Source organism: Molossus molossus, unplaced genomic scaffold (genome assembly GCF_014108415.1).
Source record: "Molossus molossus isolate mMolMol1 unplaced genomic scaffold, mMolMol1.p scaffold_m16_p_19, whole genome shotgun sequence".
Taxonomy (NCBI): Eukaryota; Metazoa; Chordata; class Mammalia; order Chiroptera; family Molossidae; genus Molossus; species Molossus molossus.
In genome coordinates, this window is record NW_023425354.1 from 907,536 (window position 1) to 923,418 (window position 15,883).

General features: G+C 59.6%; 3 protein-coding genes across 6 annotated transcripts; 1 reads left to right on the forward strand and 2 right to left on the reverse strand.

The window, feature by feature from the left end:
• Positions 1–471: 471 nt before the first annotated feature.
• Positions 472–1,110, reverse strand: NPB (neuropeptide B). Its single transcript, XM_036269956.1, has 2 exons — positions 868–1,110; positions 472–754 (listed from the first exon to the last, which is right to left on the reverse strand). Exons 1-2 carry the CDS (start codon positions 1,108–1,110, stop codon positions 629–631), a joined length of 369 nt encoding a protein of 122 aa, XP_036125849.1. The 3' UTR covers positions 472–628.
• Positions 1,111–3,341: 2,231 nt separating this feature from the next.
• Positions 3,342–9,254, reverse strand: ANAPC11 (anaphase promoting complex subunit 11). 4 transcript variants are annotated; one of them, XM_036268524.1, is made up of 3 exons: positions 9,203–9,254; positions 8,641–8,760; positions 3,342–4,049 (listed from the first exon to the last, which is right to left on the reverse strand). In XM_036268524.1, exons 2-3 carry the CDS (start codon positions 8,747–8,749, stop codon positions 3,904–3,906), a joined length of 255 nt encoding a protein of 84 aa, XP_036124417.1. In that variant the 5' UTR covers positions 8,750–8,760; positions 9,203–9,254; the 3' UTR covers positions 3,342–3,903. The 4 variants fall into 4 exon arrangements, with proteins under 4 accessions (XP_036124417.1, XP_036124415.1, XP_036124414.1 ...); XM_036268522.1 differs by having other exon boundaries at positions 3,343–4,049; positions 9,216–9,251; XM_036268521.1 differs by having other exon boundaries at positions 3,344–4,049; positions 9,116–9,227.
• Positions 9,255–9,390: 136 nt separating this feature from the next.
• ALYREF (Aly/REF export factor) lies at positions 9,391–12,998 on the forward strand. The gene is made up of 6 exons (XM_036268887.1): positions 9,391–9,636; positions 10,022–10,153; positions 11,576–11,723; positions 12,273–12,336; positions 12,430–12,604; positions 12,689–12,998. The coding sequence occupies exons 1-6, from the start codon at positions 9,400–9,402 to the stop codon at positions 12,701–12,703; spliced, it is 771 nt and encodes a 256-aa protein (XP_036124780.1). The 5' UTR covers positions 9,391–9,399; the 3' UTR covers positions 12,704–12,998.
• Positions 12,999–15,883: the final 2,885 nt, after the last annotated feature.

Sequence of the window (15,883 nt, forward strand, 5' to 3'; positions counted from 1 at the left end):
AAAGGAGGGCTCCAAGGAAGGTGGGACCCCAGAAGCTGCCCCTCCTCCAGTAAGGGAGCTTTGGCTTAAAGAAACCCAGGATTTGAGGCAGGAGGACTATGTGGGTGAGGTGGAGGGGTCATCTGTAGGGGACATTAGGGCTGGCTGAGTAGTATCCCAGAGGCAGGGAGTGGGGGGCTGGACGGGGACTGGAGAGGTCAGACATGGTGAGCAGTGGGGTCTCTAAAACTAGTAAGGCCAGGTCCCACAGAAAGTTCCCAGTACGCTCGGGGGCAGTGGGGTTGGGGCTGCTCCTGGGCAGGCTATTTCAGAAGGGCCTGGTGGCCTCAGGGACCTGGGAGCAGCAGTATAGTCTGCAGCAGGGTCCAGGTTTAGGAACAGGGTCCAGGTTTAGGAACCAACCGACCTAGCCCTGTCACCTCCGGCACGACCTCCCTCACAGCCCCCCAACACACACACACACACTCAGAGGTCGGCTGAGCTGGGCATTTATTCATTTAACCGCTTACTGCGGCGATGGGGTGGGCAGCCTGGGCGCCATCTCCCCCGCGGTCTGGTGTCCAGCTGGACCGCGGGCGGTAGGGACAACCGCGGGGTCACTCAAACGACGGCCGGTGTGGGTCGGGGCTCAGGCGCTGCGGCAGTCGGCGTGGAGCGACAGGAAGACGTCCGCCTTGCACTGGAAGGTGGCGCGGCCGTCGGGGAGTCGTTCGCAGCTCTTCAGGTTCGGGGCGACATCCTTGATGCAAACGGTCTGCGGGCGGGAGGAGGCTGAGGGGACGCCCCTTGCCCCCCACCGCCCGAGCCTGGCCGCATGCCCCTCCCTCCTCCGCCGGCGCCCCCCGCGCCCCGGCCACCCGCACTCACGGGGCTCCGCAGGCTGGAGCGCAGCTCGGGAGAGGCGCGGGCCCGGCCCGAGGGTCGTGCGCCCACGGGGGGCTCCGAGCGCCTTGCGTTCGGGGACCCGGGGAAGCCGGACAGCAGCCCCGCGGCGCGGCCCACCGAGTAGGACCTGGGTCCCGATGCCTGCTTGTACCACGCGAGGCCGGGGGGCGCCAGCAACAGGCACAGCGCCAGGGCGGCGGCCGCCAGCGTCGCGGGCCGGGCCATGGGGACAGGGTGTCGAGGGCGTCGGGGCTCCGAGCTGCCGCAGCCGGCGCCTTATATCTGCGCGGGGGCGGGCGGGGCGGGCTGGCGGGGCGCGGGGGCGGCACACAGGCCGTGTCGGGCCGCTGCAGGCAGGCGCAGGCCCAGGCCCAGGCTGGAGGCGCTGGGGGTCCAGTGCTTCGTGGGGGCCCCATGCCCTCCTCAGCCTCCCCACCCCGGCCGAGGTCCCTTTTGTTCCCAGTCCTGTCTGCTGCGCTGGGAGGGGGTCCCAGGCCACTGCTGCCGCTCATGGTCTGGCCTGGAGGGGTCTCAGGGCAGGAGCAAGTGGGGCTGCACTGAACCCCCAACCAATCTGAGGGCGCCCAGCCCTAAGTCACCTCTAGAGGTCCCCAGCGCTCATGAGGCAGGAGACCCACTGACCGCACTGTGCCCAGGACAGTTTCGCCTGTCCTAAAGGGGAACTGACCCCAGGGCCGAGCTTCTTGAGAACCAAAGCCCGGGTGGGCCGGGAGCCATGGTCTGTTTCACACACAAGGGGGAAGGCTCTACCAACAGGGCTGCTAGGGCAGGGCCCTCTAGGGGGACCGGCAGGCAGAAAGACCAGGCTGGAGCTGCGGGCACGTCCAGCACTCGGGTTGGCCAGAGGGCTGGAGACCTCACTGCCCAGCGGAGGCTCATCTGTCGCACACCTGTTATATGCCATCCTCCAGATGAACTGGACCCAGACCCTGACTGAAGCCACAGCCAAGTGGGGAAACTGAGCCGGTGGCAGGGTAGGCAGGATGGCTCATTGGGGGTGAGGGGGGCGGTGCGGGGGCACCCAGGGAGATGAGGAGGAGCAGCCAGGGAAGAGGTCTGCAAAGGCAGTGGTGTGGCCCTCTGCCCCTGGAGGGAACTGGGGAGGAGCAGGCTGAGGGCATGGGGTCTGGAGCGTCCTGGGAGGAGGTAGATGACTGGACGCTGGGTGTGTGCAGGCCTGGTGGGCAGCTGTGTCAAGCTTGAGGGGACCAAGCTGGCCCTGAGAGAACCTGGCTGGAACCCAGGACAGTGCCGAGGCGGCTAAGTAGCAGGGAGTGCGTGTGGCCCCCAGGACGGTGCTGTGTGACCTGGGGCAAACTGGGAACCCCTCTGGGGCTGAGCATCTATCCCAATGGGCAAGGGTGAAAAGCCTAGGAGGCTGGGTCCCTGTGGGCACCTCCTGTCATAGGAGGGGATTCCCCAGGGAAGGTGGAAGTCCAGGGGGACAGGCCAGGATGAGGTCAGAAAACTCTGGGAAGCTGCAGCCCTCTTTAGTGGGGTTGGCTGTGGTGGCCATGGCCCACCTCCCCCTCCTGAAGTCCTGTCTTCTTTCCCGGGGGTAGCAGACCTGGAAAGTACCACCCGCTAGGCAGACAGGAGGGGTTACTACAGGGCACAGGGCAGCAACCTGAGGGCAGCACTCATGGGCGGAGGAGTCCGTGTTGGGCTCCCTGCTCATGAGGACACGCAGCAGGTTCCACCCAGGAGCTGCCCGACTCTGGGGGCTGAGACCACTGCTCCCCCAGGAGCCACCACCCCACAGTAGCTGTAGGGGGACAAAGGAACCTCCCGAAGGCTGTCCTTCCCTAGGTGGTGGAGGCCCGCAGACACCTGAGGACGCAGCCTGATGTGACATCGCCCTGTGCTGGTGTCACGGCCTTGAGGAGGAGCTAACTTTCTGTTGTTAATCCTCACCTGAGGATATCATTTCCATTGATTTTTATTTATTTATTTATTTATTTATTTATTTTTAATCCTCACCCGAGGACATTTTTCCATTTTTTGTTCAGATAGAGTGGGAGGGAGAGAGAGGAAGAGAGAGAGAGAGAAACATCGATGTGAAGGGACATATCGAGTGGCTGCCACCCGCACGACTGACCAGGGCCGGGGACAAACTGCAACCGAGATACGTGCCCTTAGCGGGAACCGAACCCGGGTCTCTCTGTACCGCAGGCCGACGCTCCAACCGCTGAGCCAAACCGGCCAGGGCCATTTCCATTGATTTTTAGACACAGTGGGAGGTGGAGAGGGAGAGAGAAACATCTATGTGAGACACATTGATTGGCTGCAAGAGGTATGCACCCTGACCAGGGCCAGGGATCAAACTTGCAACCCAGGCACTTCCATTGACTGGGAATCAAACTATGACCCTCTGGTGCGCAGGCCAACACTCACCACTGAGCTACACCAGCAAGGGCAGGAGCTGACCTTTCATCTGAGCAAGGGAGAAGGGACTGAGACACCACCACGGACCCTCACTGGCTGGCACAGCTTCGTAGCGTAGCCTCTTGGTACAACCAGCACCTGCTCTGGGAAAACCTTCTTGCAGGAGGGGCTGTGGGCAGTGGCTGCCAGCTATGCCCAGCCAGGGCCCTACCAAGCAGCCTGGCTTCCATCAGGTGAGAAGGTGGCTGATGGACCATAGGCCTCTGCACCACAGCCCCTTCACTTCCCGTTGGCAGGAACATACCCCAGGGCCTTTGTACCTCCAGGCCCTTCCAGTCCCCGAGCCAAGTCACTCCTGCTCCCCGCTCTCCTGGCTGATCCTGGGCTCCTTCGGCAGCTGGAGTGTGACTCAGGGCCGCAGCAGCACCACAGAGATGTTTATTCATGAGAGTTTTCATATCCACATGCCCCGCGGCCACGTCAGCGCCAAGAAAACAGGCAAGAGGCCTCCAGCAAGGCTCAGGCAGTTTAATGAGTTTTACTTATTTGGATGAGGTGTCAGCGTCGTGACAACACGCAGCTCCAGCCCCCGCCCCGCAGCGGGCGGGCGGCTCACTCCTTGAACTTCCACTCCTGGCGGCACATGGGGCAGTGCTGCTGCACCTGCTGCGCGTTCAGCCACTTGAGGATGCAGTGCATGTGGAAGCAGTGGGAGCACTGGCCCCACACCAGCGGGCAGTCGTCGCCGGGCACCTTACCTGTGCGGGGACAGAGGAGGTGGTCATACAGCTCAGGACCAGACAGGCCAGACTGAGGCAGGACCCCAGGATGCTGGGCGTCGGTGCCAGGAGTGGCCAGGGCTCTCAGAGAAGATGGGTTTCGGGAGTCACAAATGATTCTGCAGAAAAGCCACCCGTGTGTGAAGGTCTCGTGAGCCCCACCCAACGAGAGCAGCTCAGGGGCTCGGCCGCAGGAAGAGCTCTGGCCCGGCCCACAGCCCCAACTGCTGGGCCTGTCAGCAGACACTGTAGCTCGGACACTTGACCTGCGATCAAGGTTGCAATGTGACTGTCACAGCTCAGTAGGAGCTTTTCCTCTCGATCGAGCGCAAGAGGTTGGGGCCTTGGGACCTGGAAGGTTCCTTCCCTAGGCAGCAGGAAGCAATACATGGGAATGGACTGGGGACACTGGTGTTGAAGGGCTGGCCTGTCACAGGCTGGGAATGACCACGGTGCCACCTTCTGTCTCTGGCCTGAGAGGGTCCCACCCCCAAGGCTCAGGGCACAGGCTGCTGGCACTCCACCTCACACACCTGGAAATGCACCTACGTGGAGGGGCTTGGAGCAGAGAGGACACTCCACACTGCCCATGAGCAAGGAACAACTGCGCTCTGACTTCCCAGAACCTCGAAAAGCCTGTCAGCCAGCTGCTGTCACAGTGTGCAGTGACCTCCCCCAGGCCCCGGAGGAGGGTCCCCACAGCCCCGGAGGAGCTGAAGCTCGCTGCCCTACGCTCTTCTCCAGGGCCTTTCCCCCACATCCCTGCCTTGGGGTCCTCTGCCCCTAGCGAGCACTAGCTGTATGCAGATGCCACTGTACGCAAACACGAGGGACCACGTGGACAAACCAGGGCAGGTGGACAGGGGACATCGTGTCCAGGAAGCAGCTCCATCTGCGAGATGGGGCCTAACTGCAGGGAGCAGAGGCTGCCTTTGGGCCCTGTGCCCACAGGACTAGGCCTGGCCACCTGGTCTTGGTTCTGACTTTTTTTTAAAATATGTTTTGATTGCCCCAGCTGGTTTGGCTCAGCGGTTAGAGTGTCAGCCCACAGATAAAAGAGTCCTGAGTTCGATTTCAGTCAAGGGCATGTACCTCAATTGTGGTTTGTCCCTGGCCCTGGTTGGGATCGTGCGGAAGGCAACCAATCAATGTGTCTCTCTTACATCAGTATTTCTCTCTCTCTCTCTCTCTCTCTCTCTCTCTCTTCCCTCTCTCTCTCTCCCCTCTCCCTCCCTCTCTACCTGAAGATAAATGGAGAAATGTCTTTAGGTGAGGATTAAAAAAAGAAAAAAAAAATTTTTTAATTGGTTTTTTTAGAGAGAGAGGAAGGGAGAAATAGAAACATCGAAGCAAGATCGAAACAGATGGGCTGCTTCCTGCACGCCCCCATCCGGGGATCAAGCCTGCCACCCAGGCATGTGCTCTGACTGGGAATCAAACCAGGACCTCTCAGTCCCTGGGACGACGCTCCATCCACTGAGCCACACGGCCGGGCCTGGTGCTGTCCTACACCGAGCATGGTGAGGCGCATCCTGCAGTGCGTGGAAGAACACACTGGGCGAGCGGCAGAGGAAGCTCTCAGGACCCACTTAGCATCTCCCTGCACAGACGGAGCGGGAGGCCGCCTGCGCTCTGGTCTCACAGCCCTGTGCAGGCAGGGGGCCGGGCCACGCAGCCACGAGGCAGCGCGGTACAGTGAGCCACCCCGTCAGGAGAGGGGCCGCCACAGCTCTTCCTTCTTACTCACTTGTCTGGAGCAGTGTTTCTCAACCTGTGAAAATCCTTCTCTAACAAAAACGTCCCTTTCTGGAGCTTCCATGACACAACCACCAGCAAACTATATGCTCTGCAAACACAGTCCCGTAACTCGTTCTACTCCCTGTGCCCACCCCGGCCTTCCCAGGCTCAGCTAAACTCCACTGGGAATCACCCTATCAAATTAGGGTCCCTTACACACAGGGTGGAGAACATGGAGCAGAGGTCAGCCAGCCCCCTGCTGGGGGGGCCCAGTGAGCCCACCGACAGAGGGCACCAGGCCAACCTGAGCCATCACCTGCCAGGGACAAGACAGTGACTCACCCAAGAGCCTGCTGGTGTCCTGTCGGAAGTTCTTTTCCGTTAAAAGATCTCTCAACAGGACTGTCACTCCCAGAGCCCCTGGGACGTGGAGCAGACTCATCCCTTAGCTGCTCTGGGTCTTCTGCAGTCCGTTTCGGCAGAGAAACCAGTGCACTGACCAGCACAGAAGGCGCCGTAGGCTTGCCCAGGGCCTCGCACGCTACACCTGGCTCACTCCCTCAGCCACCCGCGGGCCCAAAGGTCAGACTCGACCCACCCTACTCTCCACAGCTGGCAGGGAATAAACACGAAGACACCCAGCCACAGGCCCAGCTGCGATGGTGCCCACGGGGCTCTGCCGGCCACTGGTGCGATCTTTAAACCAGGCTCGCCCGCCACAGCACCCAAGGGCACCACCACAAAAATGCCTTTGAAGGCTTGTCTTTTCAGAAGGTAACAATCTGTTGCTTAGAAAGTTGAAGTACTTGCTCCCTCAGGCTCCCTTGCCTTTGTAGTACCCCTGGGAAACAACTTAAAATAGATTAAGTTGCCCTGGCCGGTTTGGCTCAGTGGTTAGAGCGTCGGCCTGCAAACCAGAGTCCTGGGTTCAGTTCCCACTGAGGGCACGTATCTCGGTTGCAGTTTGTCCCAGGCCCCAGTTGGGGTCGTATGGGTGGCAACCACTCGATGTGTCTCTCTCTCTCTCTTCTCCCCTTTCTCCCTCCTGCTCTATCTGAAGATAAATGTAAAAAAAAATAAAAATAAAAAAGTAAAAATAAAATAAAATAGATTAAGTTGCCCTGGCCGGTTTTGCTCCATGGTTAGAGTGTCAGCCCACGGACCAGAGTCCTGGGTTCGGTTCCCGCTAGGGGCACATACTTTGGTTGCAGTTTGTCCCTGGCCCTGTTTGGGTCGTGTGGGTGGCAACCACTTGATATGTCTCCCTCACATTGATGTTTCTGTCTCTCTCCCTCCCTCTCTCCCTCCCGCCCTATCTGAAGATAAATGCAAAAATGTCCTTGGGTGAAGATAAAAAATAAAATAAAATAAATAAAAATAAAATAAAATAGATTAAGTCGCCCTGGCTGGTTCGGCTCAGCCTTCGAGTGGGCTGGAGGATCAGTGTCTTGGAATCCATTCCGGTTAAGGGCACATACCTGCAGTTCGGTCCCTAACCCTGGTCCAGGTCTTGCAAGAGGCAAACAATAGGCCCTGGTCAGGATTGTGCGGGAGGCAACCAATGTGTCTCTCTCACATCAGTGTTTTTCTTTCCTTTTTTTAATTTATTTTTTTGTTTTTTTTTATTGCTGTTTTATAAAGCTTAATAACTTTCAGTGTTTTTCTTTCTCTCCTTCTCTGTCCCTCTCTACCTGAAAGTAGATAGAAAGATATATCCTCGGGTGAGGATTAAAAAATAATAATAAATAAAAAAATAAAATAGATTAAGTAAAACCTGATCAAGTAGAGCCAATCAATGCCTAACTAAGGTTATGGTTCCACCTTTTGAAAAAATCAGGGTGGATTAACTCCAGGGTGATGAGATCTCCTTTCAACCAAAATATAGATAAAGATTAAGCCTAGAATAAATTAGCATTTGCACTCAAGTTCAATGCCGGATTGCATTTCACTATAAGAAGCAAAGCCCGATTATTATTCTGGGCACTCACCTAGCCCCACAAAGAAGGCCTGGTCACTCACAGGGCAGTGAGGAGCTCCTCAATAGTCCCCAAGCCCCACTTTCCTCTTGGGACTACCCTTGTCCCCTGGAAAGTCCTGACCCTTGCTCCTGCTTTATGTTCGCCTGGGTCTGACTAAAAACTCACATCACTGGTGCAGAAACCTGCTTTTGACCTGAATGTACAACGAACTATTTCTATTTTGCAGCACATCCTGGGCACAAAGGAACCACAAAGAAGAAACCCCGTAGAACCTGATGGTAGGCCCAGACTACACAAGACGGAACCCATCAGCTTCCGAAGGAGTCGGATGTCTGAAAATGTGAGAGGTGAGAGGACTCTGAGATTAAACAACTAAGGGGCCAGCAATGAGATGTGGAGTCCTGGCTCAGCCCACCCGAGAATAAGGGCACCGGGGACAACCGCAGAGATGTGACAGACTGGCAGTGGGCGGGGACACAGGAACGCTGGCTGGCGTCCTGGGGAAAACGTCAGCATCAGGTTAGAGGCGCCGGCGAGGTGTCCTGTGGATCAATCCCTTTAAAACACTTCCACAAAGCCGGGAAGCAAACAAGAAAATGTTCCTTGTTGTTCTTTTATGTGCCGGGTGGGGGAGGGGAGGCGTGAACGTACAAAAACTCCACTTTTGGTTCGGGAGTTTCCAGGTTAAGTTTTCACACCTCTCTCTGCCCCACGTGTTCCCAGCTCAGTTCGGGTCCTTACAAAACCCCCGGTGGCGTCTTTATACCAACACGGACCCAAACCCCTGCCAAGCTTCCTTGAGGAAAGGGACACCGAAAGCCCAGGGCTCTGTGCGAGGTTCCGGGGACACTCACAGTCCGGGCAGCAGCCATTGAAGGCCATCCGGCAGATGCCGCAGTTCTCGTCGTTGGCCACCCAGAGCCAGGTGGCCACGCCGTTCCAGCACTTGATCTTCACCTTCATGGCGGCGGAGCCTGCGGGCGAGGGAACAGAGCGCCTGCTGCCCCGGGTCTGCGGGGCTACAGCATCTGGGCAGCAGGCAGGGGCCTGCCGGGCCGGAGGGCCGCTCCGGGGCGCAGAGGCTTGGCGCGCGCTCGGGCACCTGCGGAGACCGCCCAGGGCGCGCTGGCTCCGTCCACAGCGGCGCAGACGGGCCCCACGGCCCGGGGCGGGCTGGGGGCGACAGGCAGGCGGACACCCGAGTCCCTCTCGCTGCGAGCTCACCCCGGGGACTGCCCCCCTGCCCCGGTCCCCAGGCGAGGGGCGGGAAGGGCGGCGAGCCCCGCCCCCGGCCGCGCCCCGCCCCCGGCCCGCCCCGCCCCCGCGCACCCAGGCCGACTTAATCGCGCGCGGCCGGGCTCGCCTACAGTTGGCAGAGCCGGCGCCCGCGCGGGAAGGTACGAAATCGGCCGCGACCTCAGCCCGGCACCTCGCAGCAGCGTCCGCCGAGCCCCGAGCCGCAGTGCGCACGCGCCGCCCCGGCTCCCGCCGCGCCCGCAGCCAATCGGCGGCCGCTCCGAGGACGCAGCACCGGAAGGCCGTGCGCGGCGCCGGAAGTGACGAGCCGGCGTGCTGACGCGCGGGCTCGAGCCGAGGCCGATTCCGCGCCCGCCATGGCCGACAAAATGGACATGTCTCTGGACGACATCATTAAGCTGAACCGGAGCCAGCGAGGCGGCCGAGGCGGGGGCCGGGGCCGAGGCCGGGCCGGCTCCCAGGGAGGTCGCGGCGGCGGAGCGCAGGCCGCCGCACGAGTGAGCCGGGGCGGCGGGCCCATCCGGAACCGGGCGGCCCTGGCCCGCGGCGCGGCGGGCGGCGGTGGCAGGAACCGGCCGGCGCCCTACAGCAGGGTGAGAGCTGAGGCCCGCGCGGGGAGCGGCGGCGGGGCGGGGCGGGGCGGCGCGCGGCGGCGGGGCGGCGAGCGGGGCCGGACCGGTGGGCGCGGGCCGGGCGGGAAGGGCGCGCGCCGGCCGAGCCCGGGAGGCGGAGACCCTCCCCGCCTTTGTCTGGGCTGCGCACCGGGCCTCGTGGCGGCGGGGCCCGAGGGGGCGCGGGGCGCGGCCGCGGGACGTTGGTCGAAGGGGACGCAGAAGTTGCGGGACGTGGGCCCCGGCGCTGGCGGGAAGCGGAGGGTGGAGGCTCCGCTCCGCACTTTCTTCCGGGCCGCGAGGGGGGAGAGCCTTGGAGTGAGACTCACGCGTCTGCCTGTGTTCCCGTGTTTTTTTCCCCTTTCAGCCAAAACAACTTCCTGACAAGTGGCAACACGACCTTTTCGACAGCGGCTTTGGGGGTGGTGCCGGCGTGGAGACGGGTGGGAAACTGCTGGTGTCCAATCTGGACTTCGGAGTGTCCGACGCTGATATTCAGGTGAGGGACAGGAGCTCCGCGGCCAGCGGTTCGCCCCGCGCGGATCTGATGGTGTCGTTGGGGATGTGGCCCTGAACTCCCCCTCCTTAGGACAGTGAGTCCTCCGGGGCACCCAGGGGTTAGCCACTGTCCCCCATAAGGGGCTTCTGGAGTGCAGAGCAGAGGCCATGCTAGAGCCGGGCCTCCAGTCAGTGGATCCGTTAATGCTGGACAAGGCCCTCAGCCCAGGCTGGGGAGCTGTGCACTTCCTTCTGCAGCTGCTCCGGGGCTGAGCGTTCTCTGCCACGGCTTCCCGTTTCTCACAGGAAGAGTGGAGGGATGTGAGTGCTTCCTGGTCACCGGTAGAGCGAGGCTGCTTGCTTGCTTGCTTGATTTTGTGTCCGTTTTCATGACTTGTTGGGAGGAGAAAGACCTCCCTCTGCAGAACCCACAGCACAGAAACAGGACAGCGCTGTGTCTCTGGCTCTGTTTGCCATGAGCCCTGTGTCTTGTACGTGTCGTTTCCCTTGCCCCCATCCCCTGCCGGTCTTGTTAGTGGCCTGACTTTCAAACCCATCCTTGGTTGAAGCCTCTAGTTTTTTCTTTTTTTTAATTGGTTAAATCGCAAAGGCATTTAAACTACTTTTGCGATTAGGTAGGTGATGACACCTTGGGGGTCAGTCCTAGAGATGGCCGGGTCAGGGTGCTGGGCCGTCCTGGGTTCAGTTTCCCAGAGCTCAACTGTGGGAGAACAGAGCAAGGCCGGTGAGCACTCACAGTGTCTCAACACTTTTTTTAAGGTGGTTTCTGGCATCCACTGGAAACCGCTTTTGGTGAACTCCACTTCCCGCTGTGTGCCTGCGGCCGGAGTAGCCCCACACTCTGGGTTCCCTCTCCAACTCCCAGCCTGCCTGAGGTCAGGGCGGTTTCCATGGCAGCGCTTGACTTCAGACTTTGCGGCAGGCTTGAGTAGGAGGAGAGGGAAAGGTGAGCCAGAATCTGCCCTGGGGGAGGGGCTGGGTCAGGGCTCCCAAATTGTTGGGCCCTTGGAGCTGGTCCACATGTCAGATGGTGTCCCTTGTTCTGTGATCTTGGTCTTTGCTGATTGTTGGCACAGTCCTTGGGTGTGCTGTAAACTCCTTCGTTGAAGAAGATAGCGACTTTATCTTGTGCCCTTCACAGATGGGCTTTGTGATCCTTTACCTGCATCGTGGTACAGATGTCAGGTCCCCAGGTCGGCATGGAGCCCTCGGGCCCAGCTGTTCCTGGAAGTTGCTGTCCCACCTGCCCCATCCTTCCCCACATGTCCCACTACTGCTGTCCTGACCCCATATGTATGTCTGCCTCCCAGGGAAATACCCTCAAAGCAGCTCACACTTCCAGGGACTTCCTGGGCCACAGGAAAGACGAGAGCTCAGCTGAACATTGCTCTTTCTGCCCCAGGAACTCTTCGCGGAGTTCGGGACCCTGAAGAAGGCGGCCGTGCACTATGACCGCTCTGGGCGCAGCCTGGGGACAGCCGACGTGCACTTCGAGCGGAAGGCAGACGCCCTGAAGGCTATGAAGCAGTACAACGGCGTCCCTTTGGATGGTGCGTTTGGGGCTGGACCCAGGGAGACTGAGGGGCTAAGCCTGTCCGAACAGGGATGTGGCTTACTCCTCTGGTTGAGGACACTTGGTATTCGCCCCCTTGTCCCTCTTCCGTTCTGCCACCTCTCATGCTGCCCCGCACATCTGGACATACCTTTTGTGGACCTCTCCAGCAAGCTACATCCCTCCCCTCCTTTAGCTCCTTCTGGAAGATTCACTTCTGTGAGGCCTTCTCAGAACCGCCATAGTGCATCTGAGTGCGGGGCTGTAGTCATAAAGGCAAAGAAGGGTGCCGCTGCTGCTTCTGTCAGGTCGCCCACACCTTTCCACCTGTGTGCGACACCCCCGAACCGGACCGAGAAGGAATGAGGTGTTGGCAGGTTGTCGTTGGTGCTCTCCTGTTCTCCCAGTGTGTCCAGGAGGTCTGTCTTGGTGGGAGCATTGGGGGTGCCAGGGACCCTTTCCGGCACCTCCATGGAGATGGTGTGGCACCCCTGGGCAGGCTGTAGGACGCTGACGTGAGTGTGCCCTATTGTGTTCCCTGCCACAGGCCGCCCCATGAACATTCAGCTCGTCACGTCACAGATTGACACGCAGCGCAGACCGGCACAGAGGTGAGTCCTGGGGTGTCTGGGCAGGGTTGGCTACAGGCTCTTCATCAGGCCTCCCCTCTCATGCATGTGAACTCACCCCCTTCTGCCTCGTAGTGTAAACAGAGGCGGGATGACCAGAAACCGTGGCTCTGGTGGTTTCGGGGTCGGCGGCACTCGGAGAGGCGCCCGTGGAGGCAGCCGGGGCAGAGGCAGGGGCACCGGCCGGAGTTCGAAGCAGCAGATCTCTGCAGAGGAGCTGGATGCCCAGCTGGACGCCTACAACGCCAGAGTGAGTCCTGGGCAGGGGCGCCTGAGGCTGACCCGGGAGGAGGGCGGGCCTCCTCTTGACCGGACCTTTTCTCTCCTGCTCTAGATGGACACCAGTTAGAGCAGCAGCAAGTCTGTGCGTGGAGCTGGGCCTGGGCGGCCGTCCCCGCTCCCTGCGGGGGGGAGCAGCTGGGCTGTGTGGCCAAGGATGGATTTGTTTCTTCTGTTTTAAAATAGGATTTAAAACTCATGTAAAGATTTTCCTTTTTTTTTTCCTTTTTTTTTTAAAGATTCTGAAACAGACCTGTTTTGTACTGAGTTATTTTTGGGACAAATTTTACTGGTTGCTGTGTGGAGAAGGTGGCGTTTCCTCCTTCACCATAATAAACAGAAACGTGTGTAGAACTGGGGCTCTGATTCGTCTGGCTGGTGGGGTCCTTGTCTCAGCCACAAAGTCGGTGCTGACGGGGAGGAAGGGAAGGAGCGTGGGCCAGTGGGCAGCCCCGCTGGCATGGTGCCCTAGGGGCCGGGGGTGGCTACCTTTCGTCTGTCCCCAGGGTCCTGACCCCTCCTCTGACCTGGTAGGTGGGAGGATGTGGAGCAGCAGCCCCTCTACCTGTAGCCCCTCACTGCCTGCCTGCGCCGTGAGGTGGGGCAGCCCCCTGTATTGGGCTGTCCCTTTCCTCAGGTGCTCTGGTGCTCGGAGACCTGACGTCAGCAGCCCTGACTCGGCGACTTCTCCCTCTGTGGTGCTCTCTGCTTTCCTGTCGCCTGGGGGAGCAAGCCATGGGTGTCCCTTTCTTACTGCCTGTTGCTGAGATAGCTAGGGAACTGGCAGAGTCTCATCTGACCTGGGAGGGGAGGGCTGGTGGACACGTGTGCCCACCTGACCGCCCTCAGGACGGGAGAGCAGGCCAGGACCGCACACGGCGTGCAGTTCAGGGCGCTGAGACCCCTGTGGGAGAGGCATGGAGAACCGTCTGAAGTCTCTGATCTACCTCCCCTCTGCAGGGCATGGCTGTGGGCTATCGTTTCTGCCTGCGGGCCAGCCAGAGCTAAGCTTCTGTTCTTTGGCTCACAGGCACATCCGGGAGGGTGAGAGGGGCAGCCTTTACCACCTAATGCTGGGTTGGTCAGAAGATGGCAACAATGCCCAGCCAATGTGGCTCACTGGCTGAGCGTTGACCCCTGCACCAAGAGGTCATGGTTTGATTCCTGGTCAGGGCACATGCCCAGGTTGTGGGCCTGATCCCCAGTGGGGGGCGTGCAGGAGGTGGCTAATTTATGTTCTTTTTCATCGATGTTTCTCTCTCTCTCCCTTTCCCTCCCTCTCTGGCTAACATCAATAAAGAATAAACATTTAAAAGGATGGCAACAAGCCTTTTGAGAACAGGGACTGGGAGGGCTGGGTGGGGTCGGAGTGTAGCTCTGGAGTACCCCCAGCCTTCCAGCTGGGACCAGAGGGAGGGTGATGGTGGTAAGGCGGACCAGAGCTCTACGTGGTCCATCTGGAGAGGCAGCCTGCAGCTCAGGTCTCTGTGGGGCCAGAGTGAGGGGTGTGAGGGGTGTGACAGGTGGCCCTTTATCTGTTGGCTCCAGTGCTGCCCTTGCAGAGCCAGTGGCTGCCACTCGGCCTGTGCCAGACCCAGCACTGCGGGGCCCTGAGAAGAGCCTGGCCCAAGGGTTGGATGTGGTAGAAGTTGGATCATCCAGGGAGTAACGGGCATGTCCATGAGGAGGTAGCCTTGGGCTGAGCAGGCACAGGCCAGTGGGGAGACTGCCTTTGGAGAGAGTTGACAGGAGGCGGGGCTCCTCTTGTTCCCCACTATCCAGAAGCTAAGGACAGTACCTGAGGGGAGGGGTGAGGTGGCCCAGGTCAGATGGCCACTAGGATGGGAGCTGAGCGCGGTTCCTCGGGCACTGGAGGGAGAGCTGGCCAAGCAGTATGGGGAGGAGCCGAGGGGCCTGGGTGCCGGATGGCACTGGTGGAGAGAGCCCGGGAAGAGAGCAGGGAAGGGGCCACGCTCTGCTGCGTCTAAGAGGTGGGCTCACATGGCTGTTGCTTTGAGCTGGACAGTCTGATTCAGTAGCTGTTGGCACATGGACACCAGCAAAACTGGCAGGTTGCGAAGCCCAGGGAGGGTTGGGAGGGATGGGAGGAGTGAGGGGGGATGCCACAGGGCTCAGTGCTGCGACCAGAGTGGGCCTCTCCCTCCCTCTTCAGGGCTTGCAAAGGTGTCGCGGGGGAAGCCAGCACCAGAGAGAAAGGATGTCGAGGCAGCTCCGAGCTGGGACCACCTGGTCAGGGCAATCAGCTCCTGACAGTTCTTGGCTTTTGGTTGGTTTGAGCGCCAGTACATGTGGTCACTGAGCGATCTGGAATGAGGAGGATGGAGTGAAACCCAGCAGGGGTTAAGGTGTTGGGTTCATTGAGCGGTTGCACTCAGACCTGAGATCCTGCAACACTGCGTCTTCGTTGAGCATCAGCATCCTCTAAATGTGTGCGCTGTCTGGCCTCCAGGGAGCCACAGTTTGATGCGGGAACCGGGAGGAGCTGTGATGCAGTGTAGTAACCAGTAGGAGTCAGGTGTTGGAGGCTCGCCACTCTGTCTCTAGCTGCAGAACTACTCAGTACGTGGAAGGCCGGCACCCCTGCACTCCCTGGGGCTCTGCCTTGGCTTCGTGTGTCCTCTGGGGAGCCTGGTGAGGTGATCTTTGCATTTGTTAAACTTACTTATTTATTTAATTGATTTTTTTAGAGGGAGAGAAACACCGATCTGATGGAGAAATATCGATCGGCTGCCTCCTACACGCCTTCTACTGAGGATCAAGCTTGAACCCCAGCATGTGCCGGACCAGTGGCCTCTTGTTGCATGGGTCATTGCTCAACCACTGAGCCACACTGGCTGGGCAAGTTTAACTTTTTGAAGAATAGCCAGACTTTGCCACGGCAGCTGCACTGTCTGACCTTCCAATGGCTCCACTTCCTCGACTAGTGTCTGTATTTACAAAGAATCCTGCCCTGGCCGGTTTGGCTCAGCGGTTAGAGCATCACCTACGAACCAGAGAGTCCCAGGTTGGGTTCCGCTAAGGGCACAAACCTCGATTGCAGTTTGTCCCCACCCCCCTGCTGGGGTCGTGTGGGTGTCATCCAGTTGATGTGTCTCTGTCACATCAACGTTTCTCTTTCTCTCTTCCTCCCTCTCCCCCCTCCCGCTCTATTTGAAAAATGCAAAAATGTCCTCGGGTGAAGATAAAAAAAAAGTACTACGAAGAATCATGTCTCCTCTCTTCCGATTGC

Excerpts from the sequence above, each read along its gene's own strand:
- ANAPC11 (XM_036268524.1), bottom strand. The coding sequence starts at position 8,749 with ATGAAGGTGAAGATCAAGTGCTGGAACGGCGTGGCCACCTGGCTCTGG. Across the intron at positions 4,050-8,640 it reads CAATGGCTGCTGCCCGGACT|GTAAGGTGCCCGGCGACGAC; the intron begins GTGAGTGTCCCC and ends GTCCCCGCACAG.
- NPB (XM_036269956.1), bottom strand. The coding sequence starts at position 1,110 with ATGGCCCGGCCCGCGACGCTGGCGGCCGCCGCCCTGGCGCTGTGCCTG. Across the intron at positions 755-867 it reads GCTCCAGCCTGCGGAGCCCC|ACCGTTTGCATCAAGGATGT; the intron begins GTGAGTGCGGGT and ends TCCCGCCCGCAG.
- ALYREF (XM_036268887.1), top strand. The coding sequence starts at position 9,400 with ATGGCCGACAAAATGGACATGTCTCTGGACGACATCATTAAGCTGAAC. Across the intron at positions 11,724-12,272 it reads CAACGGCGTCCCTTTGGATG|GCCGCCCCATGAACATTCAG; the intron begins GTGCGTTTGGGG and ends TCCCTGCCACAG. Across the intron at positions 12,337-12,429 it reads CAGCGCAGACCGGCACAGAG|TGTAAACAGAGGCGGGATGA; the intron begins GTGAGTCCTGGG and ends TCTGCCTCGTAG.